General features: G+C 37.2%; 1 protein-coding gene across 2 annotated transcripts in view; it reads right to left on the bottom strand.

Moving 5' to 3' along the window:
- Positions 1–4,045: 4,045 nt before the first annotated feature.
- LOC126973437 (protein neuralized) overlaps positions 4,046–25,116 on the bottom strand; it is a 67,398-nt gene continuing 46,327 nt past the window's right edge. For both annotated transcript variants that reach the window (XM_050820699.1, XM_050820698.1), the window contains exons 2-4: positions 9,079–9,251; positions 7,618–8,706; positions 4,046–7,091 (exon numbers count right to left, since the gene is read on the bottom strand). In XM_050820699.1, coding sequence (XP_050676656.1) covers positions 6,678–7,091; positions 7,618–8,706; positions 9,079–9,251 — 1,676 coding nt within the window. In that variant the 3' untranslated portion in view covers positions 4,046–6,677. The remainder of the gene's footprint in view (positions 7,092–7,617; positions 8,707–9,078; positions 9,252–25,116) is intronic.

Raw genomic sequence — 25,116 nt, 5'->3', positions numbered from 1 at the left:
TTTTATTATGTTTATTTGAACCTTTAGAATTGTATTGGACAAGTCAAGAGAAGATGTTATCGCCCAAATGGGCGCCGTCACATTTGATTGCCATACGGCCTCGTTTAATGGCATTTTTCATCAGTTCAGCGTGAACTTTGGGCGACAAATTCTCGCACTCGTGTCTATTGTTGTCCTTGAGGGATTCCAGAGTCTCGGGCTTGTTCACATACACACGAGACTTCAAAAAACCCCACATAAAATGTCGGAATCGGTTAAATCGGGTGATCTTGTGGGCCAGTGTAAATCGCCAAAACGATAGATGTCCTGCAGACCGAATTCATCCAATTGCGGCAGAAAAACTCGGTCAACATGGCTCTACAGCGCGTACCGTCCACTGTTGTCGATTGGCCAGTGGCGTTCTCAAAAAATAGGGACCCGATGACTCCTCCAGCGCGAACAGTGGTCCCATACTCTTCAAGGTTGGTGGCCAAACGGCGCAGTCGGTGTCGGGCGGCTGGGGAATCGGCGAGGGGACGAATTCCGTCGCGCGAATGCTGCGCCAACACCACAGACGAATTGTTACGCAAAAAATAGACACAATTATTCCGCGTTTTTGGGGAGTATACCGCTCCATGGCTTGTTCACTTGTATTCTGCATCTGACTAGTCCATAAATGTCAAAATAGATTTGACATTGGCGGCTATTTGCAAATATGAGAGCATCTTCCAATAGGATTTCTTTTGGCCCACCTTGTAGTTAAAAGTGTTGGCACGTTTCTCTAGCGCCGAAAGAAACGTGGAGGAGATAGCTGTCGCGCACGCTTAACAAATATTACTTTAATTAGATAATAGTAAAATAATATTAATGACATTATTTTAATGTAATGAAAAATAGTTGCGAACGCAAATACTTTGAAAAATATTTAATGTCAAAGTGTTAAGTACTACTGTACAAAGATAATTACGTGCCAGAGTCGTCAAAAATAAAATATGTCTGTGTGTATGTGCGAGTGTGTGTGCGTGTGCGTGAGTGTATGTGCGAGTATGTGTGTATTTAACAGACCTACTCAAACTTATCAATAAACAACAAAAATAATAACACCAATTATTTTCTATTATCAGTACAATCCAAAATGTGACTGTACACTTGAATTGCCCGGGGTGCCGTATCGGTACGGGGGACAGCATACAACTGGCGAGCAAATCGGCACTACTCAAACTCACCCTTCATCCCTCTAGGCCCCCCCTCCTAAATACCTTATTTTTGACTCCTGCGCAATAACGGTCAGCGCTAGACTTACGTGCACTTATACTAATATCTTATGATTTAACAATACTGATATTTAAAGTTGTCTATGGACAATCAAGAATACCAGAGCCATGTTAGGTATTTTATCAGTGCTTGACAGATGTCCAGACGACATTGTCATTCTCACTACGTCAGGACGAAGAATATATAATATTACAAATAGTCAGGTATAAATGTAGGTGGGCAAATTCGCGTGCTTTACTGCTTTCTCATTTTTCAACGGGCTTTAATAGCTGCCGTGGAGTGGAGCCGGCCATTTTCTGGTCGTAATTAATCTTCCCCTATTTTAAACTTATGAGGCCTACCTCTTCAAATACCGTATTGGGATCCAGTTTACCAGTTGATATAGCTTGCAGAATTCGAGGAAATGAGCTAGCATTATGCAGTTACGCCACGGAGTATGGTGACATCGTCACGGAAGACCTTAGATGTGGCTTAGCTGGTTTGTCCCACCTGAACCACCAGCTTCGTCATGTGGACTTCCTTGACTTCACATCCCTGGACCACTTAGGTTGTACTTTATTTAACTATTTCATTCAACTTGTGCTTCTGAAGTGTAGCTCGCTCTCGGTGTAAATTAAAAGCAACAGTGAAGTAACATGATGCTTATAATCGTAATTCTTAAAATTAATTTTGTGTTATTAAGTCTGTGATTCTAAAATATTAAATGTAACACCTTTTGTATGTCTTAATATATGTAAAGGTCACATAAGTTTAGGAACACATTTTTTTACATGTAATTTTATTATTATTTACTCGTTCATTTAAACCTTTTCTTAATATAACATAAGACGAGCTTTAATCTTTTATTGGAGGTCTTACTTGGCTTAGGCATTTACTATCAAAATTTTTGTTAGTCCTTATTTAGACAATATCGAAGGAAGTTCAACATCGATTTTACCACACACCGTTTCATTCTTATGTAATTATGACTATGAGGAGTACTTTATTCAAAGTACCCACAATTCAAAGGATATGTTACTGGAAAATATCGAATCTAATTTAAATCTCTATTTATCGAGAATTTTTCGATCCTCCACTAATTATGTAATGAGCAATATTCGTTTATAATTATCTATATATATTAGGTCCTTACATATGATATTGGCGTATTTCGTACTGGCCACTTAATCACGATGTTCTCCTCTTTGGTAAGGAATTCCAAATTCAAATTTGTACAGCTATTTACTCATGTATTTGTGCTTCGATGACCGTCATTCATTTGTTTTTTTCTGTTTGCGTCACTCATTTTACAAAATGGAAAAACTTAAAGTATCGCATTATAAATAATCATATAAATACATAAACGAGTACGAGTTCCGCCGTGGCACTAGTGCTGCGGAAACGACTCGTAGGGTGAATGATGTGGCGGTCATGTTGCAAAAGAAAACACAGTTCGTTTTTAGTTCAAACGTTTTCGTTCCGGAAATTTCGACCTGCAGAACAAGCCCCGTGGACGGCCTGAGACCCAAGTTGATAATGAAGTATTGAAGGCTATTGTGGAAGCGGATCCATCGCAAACCACGTCCGAGTTAGCTGCAGGCTGCGGTGTTAGTGATAAAACTGTTTTAATTCACTTGAAACAAATTGGGAAGATTAAAAAGCTTGAAAGGTGGGTATCTCACGAATTGACTGAAGCAAACCGGCAAACGCGCGTCGACTGCTGCGTTACATTACTGAACCGGCACAATAGTTAAGGTATTTTAAACCGAATCATTACCTGTGATGAAAAATGGATTCTTTACGATAATCGGAAGCGCTCAGCGCAATGGTTGGATCCTGGCCAGCCAGCCAAATCCTGCCCCAAGCGAAAATTAACCCCAAAAAAGTTACTTGTAAGCGTTTGGTGGACTAGTGCCGGTATTGTTCATTGCAGTTTTCTCAAATCTGGCCAGACTATTACGGCTGATGTCTATTGTCAGCAATTGCAAACTATGATGGAAATGCTAGCGGCTAAACAACCTAGGCTGGTCAATCGCTCCACGCCACTGCTACTGCACGACAATGCTAGACCACACACTGCACAACAGACGGCTAACAAATTAGAAGAGCTTCAATTGGAATGTCTAAGACATCCTCCTTACTCCCCGGACCTTGCTCCTACAGATTACCATTTTTTTCGAAATTTGGACAACTTCTTGCAAGGGAAAAAATTTAACTCTGATGGGGCAGTCCATCGCCTTCACAGATTGATTCCCGTCCGACTGGTTTTTTTTTTTGGGATCAATGAACTACCTATAAGATGGCAAAAGTGCATAGAAAACAATGGTTCATACTTTGATTAATTAAATATATTATATTTAAAAATATTCGACCTTTTGTTCCTCCCATACAAAACGCCAATTTCATATGTAAGGACCTAATATAAAAATGAATTGCTGTTCGTTAGTCTCGCTAAAAGACGAGAACGGCTGGACCGATCTGGCTAATTTTGTCTTGAATTATTTGTGGAAGTCCAGAGAAGGTTTAAAAGGTGAATAAGAAGGAAAATGCTGCTAAATTAAATGAAAACAACAAATTTGTTGTTCCTTTGATGTGTCCATACATAATTTCTATGAGAGAATTTAATGACGCACGGTTTGACAGTTCTGCTGTGAAACAATTTCATTACGACAGCAGGGTGCATATTTTACGAAGTAATTTTTGATGTTATGATATATTATTGACAAATTCATATAAAAACATTATTTTATTTATTATAATATACAGAACAACGTCTGTCGGGTCAGCTAGTTATTAATAAAATAAAACAAAATTTCTTCAATAAACATTTTATTTGGAACTTAATCTAAAAGGCTTTTAATAAATCGATAAGAAATAAATTATTAACGACTAGATGACAACGCTGTACAGGGACCGAATAAAAAAAACTTAAAAAAAACTATCACAAATAATTACGTCGATACACACTTTCCAAATTAGAGTTTAACAATTTGCAGCAAAAACTGTGTACCACCCGCAATACGCAAGATTTGGTTCAAAATTGGGAAATTTTATTACTGGTCACACTGTTTTGGTATAAAATTCGACGGAAGGCAACTTGCTACTGTGGTAGAAAATTTATTGATTTCGCATTTATTTGAAATTACAATAAATTCAACTGTATTAATTCTTTGTTACACAGTATTGTTTACATTTTTTTTCTTGTTCCTGTTATTAATTTAATGTTAATTTCCCGCCACAGTCGGTAGCAGTAATCCAAAGGCCACATACGGCCTCAAGTTGTTTTACTTACAATTTAAATAATTCTATAAAACTGTACCGACCTTAATACTATCGAATAAATATAATTTACAATCGAACAAATACAAAATAACGCTCTTACAATAATACAAAAACTGGCGGTAGCGTTTGGTAGTAATTGGTAATATTGGGAATGAGTAAGGTAGGAAATAATACAATAAATGCAGTGCTAAAGTTTTAAAAGATATGTTTAGGTTTCGAGATAGAATGATATGAAAACTATTTTGAGCAAACAGAATATTAATAAGTATGAAGTATAATTAATGTTTATAATAATATATTAATTACTAAACAGAAGTATTATGAAAAAATATCTAGTTGTTAACATATTTAACACCCGAGCTAGCTACTCGCAAATAAATGTCACTTAATTTACATAATTAAAAAAAAAAAATCTTTTCATAATAATTCTGTGCTATAATAAAATACAAATTCACTTCAATAAATCAATTCCAGTACGAAGCGTTTGACATTTCATATTTCAATTGAAACGTTGCGCTCGATAATAATTGTTAAATCTACAATTTTTAGCATTTGCGACAAACCATAGAGTTGCATCTATGTTGTCACACACTAAATATCAGATTATTGTATCGATTGCAATCTCGGCACTAGTATAAGAAAGTATGGCAACACCTTTTTAAATTGGAAGTGAAGACCATTTAATTATTTGACTGAAGGACTAGCATCCAGGGTCATGAAAGAAATTAAAAAAAAATATTGAGAGATTAGTAGAGAAAATAAAAAATAGGAATCAAGGGTGGAGATTGTATTTTCTTTTTTCAATTATTGATTTTAGCCAGGGTGATAACATTATTGTCTCGGTAATTGAATATTAAATTTATAACTGTAAATTTTTTTTAAGTCCAAGACTACTATTTTCAATGTTGCCATACTATCATTACTAGTTTAGGAACTATTCATTTCGGCAATTAGATTATATTATTATATAAATGCATTAAATCACTTAATTAGGACGAATGGAGTCGCAGTCTAAATAACAGTCATCAGTAATATTGGTTGTGACGTTGATATGACGTCTACAGTTTGGGGCGTCTAGCAGTTTACTTAATTGTCAACCAATTTGATTAGTGGACCACGTTTTTTTTATGAAATACAAATATATATCTATATCTTACATATTTTTTTTGTTTTGCTTCACGATGAACCACAAATAGAATTGGTTAACTTCACTTAAAACGTAATTAACGTTTCGTTTTAGTATAATAGTGTTATGTCTGTCTGTATAAGTGATATCTAAACGGATGACATCTATAATTTCTGTTACAAGTTATTACAGAGGTTTTAGTACAATTTTGATCGCATTGAATCACCAATAAAAACTAAATATCTACTACATAATTAATAAACACATGCTATTTCGGCTCACAGAACCAGATATTTTGGTATAAATAAAAAACTAGGTAATTATTTAAAAAAAAAACCAGTAATTTAATTACGAATTGATTTTAAAATCAATTTCTATAAATTTTATAAAAAAAAAATATTGAACACAAATGTCATGTCAATGTCACTAAGTTAAAGTAATAAAAGAATCTTGTATATCTATTATTCAAGTAATTGTCAGTGTTGAAATAAATAATTATCCTTACTGCTTCGGAAATATGTCATGTAAGATTTGATAATAAGTGTTGATAATACATGGAAATTGTCACAAGGAAGCGCACGGCACCTCCATTTATACATATATCATCGTCAAACGAATAAAACACCTAGAAGTTAAGAGGTCATACATTAAAAACTAAAATATTTGACGTTTACTGGCCATAGATACACATTTTTTTTTTCATTTCAAAAAGGCAAATGCAGCGCCATACAGCCCTCCAATCACATTCAATGTAACACGGTCATTCCTTGTTTAAATCCTACTCTATAAATAATACTTTATACACGATTATTTCGATTGTCTTTGTGGATTATTGTTAGTCTTATACATACTTAGAACTAGCTCATATATTATATTCTATAAGTCATGGACTCCCGATAATTATTACGTCATCGAATTAATAACCGACACTATGTACATTAACGTTTTTGGCATATTGTCTGGGTCTCTTTGCCGCGAGTGTCTGTCAGTATGACGTTGACAGTGGACAGGTGTGTCATTTGTGACAGTTGACAGATCACGACTTGTAAGTGCGGATGACATCTTTGATCTGGGCCCGACAGAGCGGACATTGGCCGCCGCCCTTCCCCCTCCACTGCTGCACGGCGCACCGATAGCACATACACATATGTCCGCACATGTACAGCACACTGTCTATGGGGTTCTCATAACAAATGGTGCACTCAGTTCCCGTGAGTCCCTCCCCGATCACCGAGTATATGGGCTGGTGGCTGGTTCGACTTGTAGATGGTCCGTTGGGAATCCTCTCCAGTCTTAGCTCCGTGTGCCCGTTGGGTATTAACACTTGTTCGTTCGAGTTGTTCTGACTGGCCGAGCACACTTCTCTGGATCGTTGGTAGGGGGCCGCGCACGTTTGCTGGTTCGGTATCGACATGTTCGTAACGCACACTTGGGATGAAGACTGTATTGGCTGTAACAAGAGAAATACAAATGAACATCATGTTTTCAACAGTAACAACATAATTTTATCCCCAAATATAATTTTAATTGCTTGTAAAGTTGCAAATTATCGGTGCTAATGTAATTTACGATATAGGCAGTTCTGTTACTTCCATAAAAAATATGCACCAGTAAAGAGCAAGTCAGGTTTCCAATTACTTCTCTAGTACTTTTGTGAAATAATTTAGATGGCGGCTTTTATAATTCCCTATTTTTATTTGTTGTCATAAAATAAACATCAACTGAAACTATTGCGGTAGTTAGAGATACAGCCGAGTCTTCGACCGGACGGTCCGTGGCAGAAAAGGCATTTATTTTCTCAAAATTGATTCCTTTAGAATTATTTTTGACGTCAATTCTATATACAAGACACTACTACCGCTTCGGAAAAAAATGGCGCTTTGAGAGATAAGAAGCGGCGCAAGAAACTCTTTAGTAACACGTTTCCGGATACTAAACCTTAAAAATAACTAGACTAAATAAAATATAATAATTACCTCGATATAGTGCGCGCTGGCCAGCGTCAAAGCTTGATTAGCAACATTCTGGCCGCCATTCTGTGGCGGAAGACTGACCACCAGGACGGTTCCTCCGTTGGTGTTCGCTATCGGCGCCGCGGAGCTCACCAGGCGTAGCTGCGGCGGAGTCTGCACACTCTGGCACGTCAGCATTCTGACCCTCTGCGTCGCTCCATAAATGTCCACGAACGCCCAAAGCCTCAAGGTGTGATCCACGTGCATCACAGTCATGGGAGTGGATCCGTTCCTACTGACGCGCACCTCGCCGTCTACAGTCAACGTGACGGCCAATTCGTCGCCTCGTCTCAAGCCGTTGGCTGCGTCTCGTCTCACCACCCAGTACTCCGGCCGGTCCAGAAGTTGTTCTGCGTCATCAGGTAAGTCGTACGGCCGTAGTGTACCCGGGTCGCATGACGTCAGACCAATAGCCAGGCTGCCAGCGTAAGCCGGCTCCGTAGACAAAATCTGGACGACAATAGTTTGACCGGGTCTCATTGGTCTAGCAGTAAACACGTAGCCGTGACAGAACTCTGCATCTATTCTGGCCGCTACTCCCCTTTCGTTAACAAACTGTACATTTCTGCCCGTCATTCTGTGGAGGTTCAACGGCACTAACGGATTCTTGTATCTCGGCGGAGGCAAAGCTTCTTCTACAGCTAACGATCTCATGTTTTCAACAAGCCTATCCTCTTCTACGACTGGACTGATCTGTCTGCTCTGGTAAAGGCTCCTTGGATCCGTGAATTGTATGGCCGTACAGTTTCCATAAACGTCCACTAGAGCCCATAATGGATTTCGCGTGTCCACACCAGAGAAAAATAGTCCTTTATCTTCTCCGTTGATGCCGAAGTGGACTTCTCCAGCGGACGTGACGTAGTAGAAGAGCAGATTGTCCTTCTCACTGAATCTTTCTCCGAGTGCTTTGGCCCAGTTGCCTGGTTTGTTGGTGAGGTCCGGGCAAACATACTTAGGGAGCGGGTGCGGCAGAGTGGCTGGGTTGTGGGACGTGAACCCAAAACGAATGACGCCGCTCCAACTGTCTGATATGTCCACGAAGCGAATGCACACCTGGAAATAGAGTAATTCAATATTAGCCATATTTAATTAACGCATCATAAGATTTTATGTCAGCCATGGCTTTAGCTCCTTAGTATTTTGTATATTAAACCTCTCGGTAACGCACACACTGACAAATAAAAATTGCTCTAGTCTACTCTAGTATATTACTACAGTCTAAACACATGGTCGCACTCGGTACGGTCCGGACATTAATAATAATAATTTTGTACGATGGAAAATGCGATATACCATCGAATATGGTCCGCTACTAGATCGCGTCCGACGTTTTGGACTTACCGAATTCGATCATGTGTTTAGGCTGTTAGTGTATGAACGAAGCTATGTTGCTTCTGAGTCAATTGTCTGCCAGTTGTGTCTCACCTTCTCGTTGAGGCGCACGGGGCGCGCGCTGAAGGCCACGCCCTTGCAGAAGGACTCCACGCGGCGGGCGGTGCTGCCGTCTCGGGACACCCGCACGTTGTCTCCGTGCACCGCGTGGAACGTCAGTGGCGGCAGATTGTTGGGTGCGCCGCCCGAGCACGCGCTGCGGGGAGCTGCGACAAACAAACAAACAATCATTAGCATACAATAACAACATTAATATACCACGACGAATTATGAACCGAAACTCAGCTCTATACTGTATTGCACAAATATATAACAATGATTATCGATATACGAGGGGAGGTCAAAAAGTTCGCGGAATGACTGGGAAAAAAGATGAAATGATACATTATGTTATTTTTCCTTTTCAATATATTCCCCCTTAACACGAATACATTTTTGGGATCTGGCATATAACTTATTAATACCGTCGAAAAAATAGGTTTTGTCTTGGGCGTCAAAATACGCCGAAATCGCCGACTTGACTTCATCATCGTCTCTAAATTTTTTTCCACGCAGCTCTTTCTTCATCTTTGGGAATAAATAAAAATCGCTAGGGGCCAGGTCTGGACTGTAGGGTGGATGGCGTAGTTGTTCAAAACCGCATCGATGAATGGCAGCCGTCGCAACATGACTCGTGTGAACGGGCGCGTTGTCGTGCAAAAGGAGTACACCTTTTGTCAGTTTTCCTCTTCTTTTTTCTTTAATAGCTTCTTTTAATCGGTCCAATAGGGAAGCGTAGTACTCTCCCGTTATAGAAACACCACGTTCTTTATAATCGATCAAAAGAATACCTTCAGTATCCCAAAAAATAGTCGCCATGATCTTTCCGGCCGATTGCGACACTTTAAATTTTTTTGGGGGTGGTGTGCCTTTTTTGTGCCACTGCATCGACTCCTGCTTTGACTCAGGCTCATAGTGGTGAACCCAAGTTTCATCACCGGTTACAATTCGGGCCATAATTTCTTCCCTAACTTCTCCACAGCGGTCCAAATACTCGCGGGAACAGTTGACGCGCTCACGTTTTTGCAGCGGCGTGAGCATTCTCGGGACCCACCTTGAACACACTTTACTCATGCCAAGATGTTGATGAAGAATATTTAAAATTGTGGTTTCTGATACTCCAACTGATGCTGCAAGTTGTTTCTTCTTCAACCTTCCGTCTTCCAATACAAGTTTTTCAACTTTTTCAATGATTTCCGGCGTAGTGGCCTCAATGGGCCGTCCAGGTCGAGGATCATCTTCAATTGACTCCCTTCCTTGCTTGAAAAGGCCGTGCCATTTGTAAATCATGGTTTTACCAGGAGCAGAGTCTCCGTAAACAGCTAACATCTCTTGCAAAATAGTTTGAGGCGTTTTTCCTTGTTTGGTGAGGAACTTTACGACGGCGCGATGTTCAATTTTCTCCATAGTGGCTAGTTTGTTCCCGATTTACTTGTTCACTCGTTTGTAACTCGAAAGCTAATGACCCAATTAGGCTAGAAATTGGCATATATAGTAATTATGAGTTACTCAAGTAGCGGCTACCTGGAGGAGCGACCTCACCCCCGCCAACCCCGCCATTCCGCGAACTTTTTGACCGCCCCTCGTATATAATAAAAATGGTCTTTGTTTGAGGCTCAATCACGCCTAAACCACTGATCGTATCGATATGAAACTACTACCATTCGATGCGAAATTTATCCTAGATGGTTAATGGCTACTTATTTGTAGTGTTTGTTGTACAACCATTATCTTTAACCAATTTGTCTAATTTAGGAAATCTTCGAATACCAAAGAGAATTTTTAATTCAACAATGCAAATAATAGTTTAAAAAAAAAAAACAAAAAATCAAAAGTTATTTAGTTTCCTCGGCCCCACTTATAAAATCGTCTTGCAAACTTTGCCATTTCCATAAGCCCCAAATATAAAGGTCAATTACACGCTTTATCACAGTCAGCTAAGTTTTACATAAGTACGTAAGTCTCAGCGGTGTGTAAGTACGCTCTATAGATGTCAGAGTTAGTCAGGCAGATGCTAGTATACATAGATCTGAACCGTAAAGCGTCGTACTAAGATAAGCTGTGTACATATTGGAGTACTGTGGCAGCATGTCGCTCACACCTGCTCGACAGATGTGGCCACAGCTTGCACGCGCCATCTTTGATTATAATACCGCCACACGTGAAATTAGAACTTTTATAATATTTACGATACATACACGACTATCACACAAATCATGTAAGACAGAACATATCTAACGAAGAGACAATATTAAAGCTTAGCAAAGAAGGCTGAAGTCTCCCTGAAAACGAGTTGAAAACGTCTTGAAACGTTAGGTTAACTTAAATAAAAATAAAAATGGAACTTTTACGCAAATATCTTATGTAAAAACACAGTTACAATTACACGTGTTTTAATCCTTTAAAAGTGTTTTATTTATAGAAGGCTTACAATAGTAGATTATATAGAGGATAATGATGCATAGTTCTTGTTTCGTTCTGCGCAGGTCAACTGTCTGTATAATATTACTAGCTGACCCAGCAAACGTTGTATTGCCGATATTAAAATCGCGATACAAAACTAACCGTTGATCTTAGATGGGTGAAAATTTGAGGTTGTATGTATTTTTAATGCTTTCATAATCAAACAAATTTAAAAAATCGTGGGGGATGAAAAATAGATGTTGTCCGAGGAAGAAGAGAAGCCGTTTCGGAGGAGTTCAAAGTTTAACACCATGACACGAGAATTTTATATGTTTATTAGATATTAAGTAAGCTAAGTTGTTATATGATTTAAAAGATGGCCTGGGAGTTTCTCATTAATTCTTCTCCCCATATCAAACCCTTTACGAACTGATATACATAGCTTTATAAAGTGTTGTTGCAATATATTATGTTATTGTCACTCCCTATGGAAAATATTGTTTTGTTTTCTTCAAAATAGAAATGGAGAGGGAATCTATTGTTACTGTATCCGATTTTGATTGACAACTCTACAACAGTCAGCCACGTTTGGTAACTTAAGGCGTTTCTTAATATTTTTGATAATAAATCAATAGCTAACGTACACTTTGACGAATCAAAATTCCTCACCCATTATGTGGTGGTATATTGTAAGTTTATAAACCAAACATTTGATACCTATTGCTATGAAAGATACACGGCATCTACTGTCGTGGTAAGTTTTAAGTTACGTGCATTATGGAGCTAAATTTTCAACAGCTATAAGAAATTGTTAATGTAGGTAGGCAAGAGTACCCTAAACCGTAGAGCATGTATGAAAGGAATAATGAAAGTGGACGAAGCGAAAGAAGTATGTAAGGATCGTAGCAAGTGGAAAGAAGTGGTCTCTGCCTACCCCAACGGGAAAGAGGCGTGATTTTATGTATGTATGTATGTTATAATGCAATTAGATTACTTTACAGATTACAGTTTAGAATGTTTATTAATCGCTGTAACACAAATGTAGTAAGGTTAGGTTATGTATTAATTACTAATAATATCATATTAATATGTAATTAAAACGTTGAAATATGTTGAGTAGGTTATAGAGCCTCGGACCATCTGTCAAAATTCACAAGATGGCGGCTGTGTTATATTGACTCCGTACTCAAGTTTCACTTCCACCGTTCGTAGATAGTAGATACGGGCGGGAAATGGCACGTGTTATTACAAAGGACGTCAAGGGTTTGATAGTCAACTAACAGCCATCCATACAGCGCTGAGGAGCATAGATCGATTTAAAAAACCCTTTAATACACAAATTAAGAGTAAATTCTAACGAGTTTATTACTTAGACATATCGGATATTTAACAATAAGTATTTAATCATCCCAAAGATTCGCTTACTTTTCAGTTAGCATGTTTATACATTCCCAACATTTTTTGGATTAAATTTGACACAAACATAATGATCGATATAGGCTATACTAACACAAATAAACAAAAGTTACACATTAAAATGTATACAGTTAAATATTAACGGCCTTACAAATAAAATTGGTATAAAGTTATACCTGATAATAAACCAAGAAAATGCAAAATGTTTACAAATAGATAATTTCCTTATGATTGGTTTATTCGGACGTACATCGTTTCACGAGTTTATTTTCAAGGCTGCTTGAGATTCGTAAAACTTCAGAATTATCATTGTATTGACAGTGTTGTCAGCGAGTCATTATTTTGCATATTCTTGGTTTATTCTCAGGTATAACTTTATGCCACGTTTCTTTATAAGGCCGTGTTTGTCTTAGGCGCTGATGGCAGATGAAACAAACGATAATTATTATAAAAATGTTACTACAAAAGGCTACGCTACTGAGGAATATTAAGTTTGACCTTCACACTACATATTACGTGTTACCAAATAAAACTAAGTTGTTAGTTCGTGCAAGATTACAGTCAGATAAAAAAATAGTTTAATTCACCTCGTGCCACTTACACCTACAACAATCAATTAACAATGTCGAACTACTTGCGTCTACAAGATATTAATAAGTGGAATATAACTATATTTACTTAACAATATATATATATATAGTTTTAGAATCTATTTCATTCTAGACTTAACCCAATGACATTCTATACATATTTATGGACATATATCATTCGCAGTCCGATAGCCAAACGGCAAAAGTGTGCTTAAAGACAATGTTAGCACACTTTTCTACTTAGTCTTGTATCAACTTTCATGTTCTATATTTCCGTATTGTTTTTATACCACTAGATTTGTCTATTATGTAAAGAACGTCATTGTAATAGCAGTAATGGCGAGGGCTCTTGGGTACCGGACCCAAGAGCATACACGATGCTCGACACGGCAGAAAAAGTCGAAGGAGTGTCATATCTATATATATAAAAATTAATTGCTGTTCGTTAGTCTCGCTAAAACTCGAGAACGGCTGTACCGATTTGGCTAATTTTGGTCTTGAATTATTTGTGGAAGTCGAGAGAAGGTTTAAAAGGAAGTGAATAAACATGAAAATGTTCAAAATTAAAAAAGAAAACAATAATTTTGTTTTTCCTTTCCCCGTCGTTCAGAATTCAAATTGAAAGAATAAGTTAAAATGACTAACTAATTAGAATCTTTGTATCTGTTTAACTTTCTCAGGAGGTAAAAAACAAACTTAATTTTAGCTACCTATAGTTGGTAGATTAACTAACAGTTGTTAACTATGATGGCAATACAAAGTTTGCTGGGTCAGCTAGTTATTTATATAACTAAATACCTATAATTCATTTCAGCAAAACAGGGCAGGTTTATTACTTTAGTGTGCGTTACAAGCTACGTCTGACACTCGCGACTAGTATGTCACTTTGTGATAGTGTGCGCACATTGCTCAAAATAGAGTTAAACTGTCAACCTCAGTTTTTTTTCGACGTTTTCACAGCTGTCACAGTCTATCTAGACGTATAAATGATTCTAGTCTAAAATATTCTAGGATAAGCAAAATACGATGTTAGATACGAGGATTATATTATGACTGTATGATATAGAGATAATTACAATAAATTCACGTGGATATATTTTATCGTGTTATATTATCACGCCCTGTCGGCCCTTCAATATCACGAGTTGCGAGTCACGACATAATCCGTGCACAGTGAAGTAATTACCACGAATCGTATTAAGATATAGACGAAACTTAATAATCATTATTTCCGTAAGAGTTACAAAGATAAATACATAAGGACTACTATAGACTATTAACCATTGGACTCGACCTATCAGTTAGCTGTCAATCTTAGAACATTTATACATCTAGAATCTAGATAGACTATTAAAGCTGTAAAACCTTCGAAAAAAGTAGACTTTAAAACTAGCCTCTATTTTAAGCAATTCACGCATACTAATACAAAGTTTCATACAAATCGCCAGTGTAAGACGTATCTTGTCACGCACACAAAGTATTATTCCTGGCCTGTTCTAATCGGTTGTCTAACAGCAAGAGACTCTATCTAGACCATAGGTTCTCAACGTCGGCGATAACGCCCCCTTGTAGGCGTTTGAGACTTTCGGGGAGGCTATAATATAATATAATACTATATACTATAATATACTATCTTACGTTTAAATATTATCGTGGCAATAGCTGGTTTAAATTCGCGACAGATGGTAAGTAAAATTAAGATTCTAGGCTCTAGAATCTTAATTTTATTGAAGGCTCTAGATAATAACATATTCTCAAAATGGGCGGTGAGCAAAATAAGGTTGAGAAACTATGATCTAGACGTATAAATTATTATATATAAGGGTGGTGCGCTGTCGACAAGACACCAAGCTATTGATATCTTCACTGATCACCTTCATAGCTACAAAAGAAAAATACAGCACTCTGTTATGTCCTCACACTCTGTTATGTCCTCACACTCTGTTATGTCCTCACACTCTGTTATGTCCTCACACTCTGTTATGTCCTCACACTCTGTTATGTCCTCACACTCTGTTATGTCCTCACACTCTGTTATGTCCTCACACTCTGTTATGTACTATCTTTCGCTAATATGTGTAATATGTCTTATTTTGCATTTGTAATCGTTGTCGTTCTAATGTGTTAACAATGATTTATTTGATGAGCTCTTTTTCCCTTGGACGAATTTAATTTAAAATTAATTTCTCACAGTTTTAATTAATTTAAAATTTTGAAATACTATTTTTTTAAATATATTATATTGCTTATTAATTTTGCTAAAACGTAAGTAATGCTCTGTTTGTGTTCGTTTGTTAATTGTTCTCGATTTTCACCTATAATTGGGGTTTCACTTAAATAGTTATATCTGTGTTAGTTATTAAGGAATTGTATTGGTGTTCACCCTGTTGGAGCAATAAATAAATAAAAAAAATAAGCAACAGTTAATACAGATTATAGTTAAGTCCAAAGATGAAGCGTTCACTAAATCCGCTGGCGAAACAATTTAATTTTTATATTTTTATTTAAATTTAAAATTTTAGTTATACAAAAATGCGTTCTGCAAAGTTAAAGATCCTGAGTGTGTCTTTCACCTATAATAGTACAGCCTACAGGCTATGCCTAGTTTGGGGCAAAATAATTTGTAGTAAGACAGCTAAGTATAAGTCACTGGCAAAAGTCAAGTTCGCGTATTATCTCAGCTTACCTTACGTAAGTAAAGTCTGAGCAATGTCTTAGTACGCTCTAAAGTCCTCAAACTAAGTCTATGATAGTATAGTACAATGTAAATATTTACCAATTTCAGTTATAAAAAGGCATTTGTCTACTCAACTAAATTACTTTCGAGTTCTTATCTGCATTATTCTATCAAAAAGTATTTAATTTAAGTGTTTGCAGGTAAACCTCATTTTTTCAAGAACAATGGATTCTCGACCCGACACACACTTGGCTGCTGTTAAGGTTGCCTACGGAAATATATCCGGCGGAAGTGGATCTCCCTTCACAGTCACCCTCCGTCACAACACCTGGCCTAAATTGAGATTTTTTTTCATCAATTCGTCGTAAGCACCATATTTATAATATTACATTTAAAGAGGGATTACTTTATTTTTGGATGTCATGTCTATCGCGGTTTGTAGTGGGGCCGAGATCAAATTACAAACATGTCTGGCTGGCAGTGACTATTACTACAGCCTTTTATGAATAAAACGAACTATTACATATATATTCTGTGGTATTACATAAAAACACAACTTTCTTTGGAGAGGGTGGCTATTTGCCTCGTCCTTATGAGTCCTGTAACACCGCGTCCAGAATTGAACTAATGTGTTCGCAACTCATACTTATAGCTCGTCGTCAGGCCCTGCCGCGTTTGTGAACCGCAGCCCATCTTCCTGACGCGATTGTTACTAACAGCATCTGGGAGCAGGGTGTAGTCGCCAAGGATGGAGTTACGCTTATGCATTAGTGGGCCGCAATCGCAAAGGAGATATTTAACATAACAGCTATCTAAATTCACAAACATCAGTTTGATTAAAAGCCTATGATTACGGGTACCACAACTGGTAAAAATAACACTTGGTAAACGTTTAAACGGTACATCAATTCGTAAAAGGGCTTTGACATGGGAAGAAGAACTAATAAGGAACTCCCAGACCATCTTTAAATCATATAACAACTTAGCTTACTCAATATATATTATACAATTGTGGGTGGCCTGCACAGAACCAGACAAGTACCATGCATCATTATCCTACATTATCTACTATACTATAGTAAGCCTTCTTTGTCAAAGAAGCTTTAGTTTATTTCTTTAATTTGTGCTCAGTGAGCCCTAGTATACTATCTGGTATAACTATAAATTTAAATACTCAAATGTTGCGGCACTAAAATTTGAATTCTCCCATATAAACACAATACATAAATAACATTCGGGAAGAAATCTTCAAAGCAACGTATCTATGCGGTCCTAGTATTACGCCAAAAATACCGACAGATAATGCAGTGTTGCAACTCTAAGTATGAACACGTGTGCACAATTAATAGGTTTGAATATAGCAACACTGAATTTGTTGGAACAATTCGTTCCGCGCGACAGATGTGAGGGGAACTAGTATGGGGATTACTATGGGGATGTAGAGATATTTTAAGTTAAGGGCCACACGAGACCCTCGCTCATAGAACTTTTATAATTGTAAGCGCGAGTTTGGATCTTAGAATGTGAAATGAATATTTATTTATACATAATCCACAGCTCCTAAAAAGATTTAAATACTACATAAAAATATGATCTGACAGACAAAATAACATTTATAAGGCCTATATTACAAAGAAATCTTAAAAAATAAGGTTTTTCGTATTTGATGCTCAGTAAATTCATTCATTTGATTTTATATCAAAAAAGTTGACAGTTATTAAGAAGTAGCATATACGAGTAATTAATATGGTATATCTATTATCTATGGGCCTTACAAATAAACTTGGTATAAAGTTATAATTTAGAGTATACCAAGAATATGCAATATGTTGACTATATATATTTTAACTTTTATAAAAAACAGGTGTCCAGGATCCATAAAAAGAATAAACGTAAATTAGTAAATATGTAATTAGTAGTTAATTCATTAATATTTTTTTCGAATTCGTAATTCATTAATTTTTTTTAGAATTTTGCATTCCTTTAATAAATATCTAAATTTGATTTAATAAAATATATATTTAGCCCAGTAAAGTCATTAGCTACAGCGCCCCACAAACCGAAACAATACTGCTTACACATTACTGCTTCACGGCAGAAGGCGTAATGATATGCACGTAAAAAAGAAGCCTTAAAAGCCTATCCGCGCATTTGCACGTATGCAACGAGAACAGACAAATACGCGGGCCAAAGCCTAACTGCGAGTCGGAAGCGTCCACAAAACAAAACACTTCAGTCAAAATGTCAGTCCGTACGTCACAGGTCCTATACATAGGAGCTGTGACGTCAGTCGTGCGCTACATCTGTTAATAGATCAGTCTGTGGAGAATGCTGAAATACAGGCTGCCGACTGACAGACATGCAGCGCGGGACGGTAGTCGAGACGTCCCGGGCAGACATTACTAACACAATCCCATCTTCTTACGTTTTGTTCTTTGACTAACTTAAGGTCAGGGTTTCTATGCAAGATCGAGTCAAAGATCCGTAGGAAAATTAAATAACCAACATAGCCCGGATGCTGCGAAACTGAAGCGGCAGAAACAAATGGCTGTTGGGGCAGTAAAGTCTGTGTTTCTTCAAACAGCCTCGACCGCGGCAAGTGTATCATCAGAAGTTTATCGGTAAAGGGTTTCCTGTTTTCGCGATTTAACCACTTATCGTCGGGTCCATTTTGCGTGCAGTGCTAGCCATTCATTCCAACCAGCCCAGCTCCTTCCGGAAGTGTTCACAACACTCCTGGGGTGTTCGAAGACATCGGAGCGATCTCGTATAAACAACTATCGGAAGTATAAACGCGTGACACACCACCAAGCTCCGACACACGCCTGCGAGCACCCTTCGTCCGTTCTTCCTGTGGGATGCGCGGCGCAGCCATGCGAGTCGCCTGTACGTCACTGTACCGCAACACGGGCTCTCTGCTTGAATGGCCTGTGTTTTTATGATAACCAATATGAGGGCTATTCGATATCAACTTGGGTTGAATAGACCATAAGGGACCCTCCATAACATACATCACACGAATTTCATGATTTTTTGAACCCTTCCTTGTCACAGTTGGTCATATTTGCGAGAAACCTTGTTAATGATATAGATTGAGAATGGAGCGACCGCCCTGAGGCTATTTATTAAATAAAATTAATTGTGATTAAATTCTATTTAATAAATGAAGCACACTGAGTTTCTTGCGACGGCACGCTTGAACAAGGGATCCAGCCGAATGTCACGTGGTAGCTCTCGGCGAGTATCACGTAAATTTGTTCCCGCTAGGAACATTGTAAAAAGTGAGAAATCTGGGTGATATTAAATAAAAAAAATACGCATAAATCCAATGCAAGAAAGGACAGGTAAAGTAATTGATATTAAAATACGCATTTTGATAAAAATATATAATATATCGATAAAATACTTATCTCACGTAATAATATATGGACGCCCTCAAACTTACTCAATAGATTTAATTAAAATTTTGCTTAAACATTAACAAGAGGTCGGGATAAGATATAGGGTACATAATTATTATCACGTAAGATGTAGTCAAAGTATTTTTGCTGCTTCAAGCGTCTCTACGCAGACGACGTCGCGGGCAGCGGCTTGTTATGATAATATTATTAATAACTACCCGCCATAACAAATTAAACAGATTACTAGGATCAATGAACTTATGTCTATAATACGAAACAAAAATCTATTTTCGGCATGATTTATGTTTAACATCATACTGTTTTGTTGTGGACATAAACCTTTTGTTTTACTTGAAACATTCCATTTTAAACGCTTAGATTGACGGTTGCACTATGACGCGATCGGAGTCACATCTCAGTTCTTCTTTATATTCCTACTAAAATCATAAATGTGAATGTAAGTTTGTTTGTTACGCTTTCACGCCGAAACCACTGAACCGATATTGATAAAATTTATTACAGAGGCAAGAGCTTGGGAAAGGACATAGGCTGCCTTTTATCACGAATAGGCTTGAATTTGTATTTAGGCACTTGAAAAGAAATATAGAAATATTTGTTCCAGCGGTTTCAAAATTTAGACCTGTGTGGGGTGAAAAAGGGGGATAAAAGTTCTATAGTTGGTAGCTTATAAAAATGTAGGTAGTAAGTTTTTAGTGTATTATATGCAGTGTTTTAAATAAATAAAGTGAGTATATTAAAAAATAAAAAATGCTGCCCATAGTAACTATTGCACGTGCACAAAGTTGCGGGTAAACGCTAGTTGTAAATATTATAGCAAGTTGTCCGTCCTTTTTTCGTCACTAACCCTTATAAAATTATCACCACTTTCAATTGAGCTTGTCCCTTAGACACTAACTGTTATAAGAGACAATCCCTATCAAGTAAAATCCACGCTCGGCTTACGCTAAAACTTTCCTCATCACGCAACAAAGTACAAAGGCATCATAAGCTCAGCGGAGCATACACGGCTTCGTCTCGCCTCCCTCTCTAACAACACCTCACGCTGATATGGCCGTCTCGCTCGGGGCGCGTGCACGCAATGTGGTTTTTTAGATCGTCACGCCAAGGCGATCGCATCTCTCCACGGGCTAGACTTTACATAACTATGTATGTAATTAACACTGCCATGGACTTTGACCCCGACCGAAAGGATATCATGGCAGCCCCATCCAGTTACTGACCTCTGGCGAAAACGCTTCACTTTTGTAACTTTTGACACAGAATTATTTCCACGAAAATAACATGGCCATTTAGAATTAAATTACATCACTGCAGTTTATAATTTCAGGATAACTTTAACGCGTAGGTACCAGGGTATCATGAATAGTGAGGTTGAGCTTCACGATGACCTATCCAGTAACACACCGCTCCCGGATACGCTTTACTTATCTTATTGACAGACCATCTCTAATCAGCCGATTAGAATTGGAAATTTTGCAACCATGAAAATTTTAAAATTGAGAACCCATCGAGTTACTGACCACTGCCGGCTACGCCTCACTTGACTGATTCTGAAACAGCTGTATCAAGTGATCGCAACACAAGGTTTGCTAAAACTTATTAATTTGGTCATGTACCTACATAGGATGTATGAAATAATTTCGACGGTACTAATTATTATACTGAAGTTGTAAGGCTCCGTAAGACGGAAGACGCTGTGTTGGTAGACCCCCACAAGATGGACCGATGATCTGGTCAAGATCGCCTGCTTATCCAACATAAGGGTAGAGCAAGACCGATAGTCGTGGAGATCTTTGTCCAGCAGTGGACGTCTTCCGGCTGATAATGATGATGATTATAAGGGAACGGTACCCGAAGGAACCCACGGGAACAGCGGGTCGTACCCCACATAGTGCAACAGTTTTACATCCAAATATTGTTACTATAACAAGAAATTAAGATAGTGAAATCCAAATACTTAGACCGCCATTCAAATATTTTCCAAAAGAATTTTAGTAATACGAAGAGTTATATCTTGTACGGAACCCTTTATTATAGCAGATATAGTACTAGGGTACCACGAACACGGAAGTTGCAAACAAATGAAATAGGCCACCAAAGAATACTAGGCCTTAAAGAGATCTTTAATCAGCCGATTTTTACTAGTGAAGCGCCAGAATTGACGCATTTTTAAACAAATTAGGTAATAGTATAAGACTAGACATAACCCAATGGGTGCCAGATTTCGATTTCTTTATTACAACAAACACACGTACACGAACATTAACATTCATATTCATCATACTAACATTTGGACCTAACGGGATTCAAACAGCCTACCGCCAGCTTAGATGCCAGTGTTATTAACCACTGGGCTATGAGGTCACCTAGACGAGTCGTCGAGATTCTAACAAAAATTTTCGCTTGAACTCGAAAGATCGCCTCCCAGTTCCCTAGCAAACTTGCTGTGACCTATATTAGGTAGAGGAAGGTTTTAGCTGAAGCGATAAATTATGTCTTTGTGTCTCGAGACGGTCTCCACTGCTTTGTGAGTAAATATAGCATTTTTCAAGACAAAGGCAGTAAAGCTGACTCAGAGCTTTGTGCTTTATGATCTAAGTGACTTCTGTCAGATTATTGGTTTATGTATCACAAACATGAGAGAACAGGGGAATAGCAGAAGCGGTGCCTACTTTGATTTTGGTGTTTAAATTTATTAAATTTTTATTGTTTCTAAATTTAGTCTTTACAAATTTGGTCATTACTTACAAACTAGAATAGATAAAAATTTAAAACTCCGGATTGAAGGTGTGATCAGAATGTCGCTGGGCAGACACGCAAACACTTAAATTAATTCTTTCCCTAATTCCTGACTCAGAGAGGAAACAAAATTTCACGCTTCCAATACTTCAACATGAACAAGATTAAAATATCTTCAAAAACCGTCAATAATCGAATCCGTCACAATCTATTTGTAATCCGCGACGAAATAGGTAATTTAATAATCGGTTACTCTATCGATTCGCGCCATTTTTTGTGTCAGACACGGCCATAGATAATAGAGGTCGTTCAACTGTGCTTTACCAAAGAGTTTATGAAGGATCTACGAATTATTCCGTCGGGAAATAATGTTGAAATTTTATTTTGGAAGAATTCGATATATTATTTGAACCGTTACTTATTCGATAATTAATACTTTCAAAACTAACACTAAACAATTAGCCGAGCTAAATACAGTTACATAAAACCTTGTCATATTATATAAATTAGTTAATCTTACGACCCATATTATGGTAGTGGTTAGTGACCCTGCCTACTAAGCTAGAGGTCTCAGGATCGAATCCCGGTAGGTGCATACATTTATATAAAGAAAATGGAGGTTTACTTCCGAGTCCGGATGTCTATATCTTATTATATATTTTATTTTATATATAAATATATATTTATGTATGTTTGAGTACGTACATAATTTCTGCGTGTAAAGTGTGTCCATATAATGTTACCTTATAGTAGATGCCTTATTTTCTGAAGTCGGCTTTAAAATTAATAAGGAAACGGACAAAAGCGATATACTACTAAAGCAAAGTCTAAAGATTGGAAAAATATCATAAGACCTAGTAATATTTTTTTAATTGAAAAAGAAAGTAATTATGTATATGATAATTATAGATATAAATACAGCATGCAGATTGAATTACCTCAAACCAGTTGAAACCGGTGTGTGTTACAGGATGACAGCTCTCGACCGATAAGGTGCTACGGAAGCTGTGGTCAGAGAAAATCGGATATCCCTGCGAGAAATACCTAAACCGCGCTACGGTAATTCATCTAAAAACTCAACATCACTACAAGAAAGAACTTGATACCAAATTAACTTACTAAATATTCAATTCATTTATAATAAATTAAGTAAACAAATAAAAATAATTATAATACCAAATTAAAACATTTTTAAGATGAATAAGGTGTCATTTCCTTTAACTAAATTAATAACTGATTTTGATTTGATTTTTAGATTATAAATTAAAATTTAAATATTCTACTTGAATGGCTGTTTACGTTGGTTGCGTTGATTTAAATAAAATGGGATGTTAATTACAACGTTACAATGCCCGGTTTCCCGATGTAATAGTGGACGTAATATTTATAACAAAACGTATTGAAGACATATCGACAAACAATTATTACAAAGCAACCCATCCTTAACGTGCGCTTAAGTGCAAATCGAAATGGGAACACGCCATCTGCAGCGCTATCAAAGATGGCCTCCCTTCATCCCCCGGGATAAAGATCCCTTAGGATATTTCAAGGGCGATTTATGTATTGCGAGTCGAATTCAATATTTTCTTTTACTATTATCCTTCATTAGAACGCAGTATTAAAAAGCCTGTATAAGTTATTGTTATAGGCTCTTGTGTTTAAAAAAAATATCTTTACTTGATCGCTTTTTTAGTATATCCCCGACTAACTAGAACGCGTAGATCGTCTAGATCTACGATCACTCAATTTTTTCCAATGAGTATGTTCTTTCGATATTCATTAAACTTAAACCTTCACCAATATATACCAAAATACAAACTACCACTATTAAAAGCTATAAAATTAGGAGGAACTCAGCGGAACATGAAACAGCTAAAAGAACCCTAGTAATTTTGGGGTAATATAAAAAATTGCAAGAATCTAATCAAAATCAATATTTTTTATACCAGTAAAATAAATGTATGTACTCAATCGGTAATGACCAACATACAAGCTCAATTTGAAGAGGTATAAGACTCCCGCCAAATAGGGCGGCCATTTTGAATTGCGGGGGAGTTTTCATAGACAAACAATAGAAGCGACATTGTCACAAATGTCGTGAGCACATGTGGCCCCACGGGGATTTAGAGATGCACTTTATTTTTAAACAAACAATGCGTTGGCCAAGACTTATATTGATGTTTACGAGGGTACCTATCCAAGAGTAAACATTCTAATAAACTCTGTGGGGGGACTCCGTTGTGTCCAAGATAGGATTCAAAGTATCCAAGGTTGATGATAATTAACTGTTTCCGGGTGATTGGTATCTAGTAGGGGACTAAGGTGTGCTGCGAAGAATGTTGTGTATCATAAAGCATTAGAATAATGAACATTGTGAATTTGAGGAATTTTTTAAGTTAAATACTTTACGTTTTTTATTTAACAAGTTCTAAAATATATACGAAATCGATATTCATAGTTAATCAAGATTTGGAATTTTGGTTAAAAAAAAACCTAAACGAAGAAATTATGAGAAATAAAAGTACCAGGGTCGTAGCATGTTGTAAGATGTATATCCATATACCACATATGAATCATCTTGAGGCCAATTTAATAAGAGCGCTCGTTGGCTTTTGTTTAGAGGCTTCGACGTGGGCTGGGATACAAGATCTTGTGTTTGCCAAGAGCGCTCTTGATGTGACGGCTGTTGTTAGTGCAGAGCGTAAGGTCAAGCTGAAGTGGCTTACACCACTTTATTGGTTTATTATAAGGTCACGTATAACATTATAGTGAAGGATAGTATCCC

The sequence above is a fragment of the Leptidea sinapis genome, chromosome 29, assembly GCF_905404315.1.
Source record: "Leptidea sinapis chromosome 29, ilLepSina1.1, whole genome shotgun sequence".
Lineage (NCBI taxonomy): Eukaryota > Metazoa > Arthropoda > Insecta > Lepidoptera > Pieridae > Leptidea > Leptidea sinapis.
Note: the sequence above shows the minus strand (reverse complement) of the source record. Positions and strands in the feature narration are given on the sequence as shown.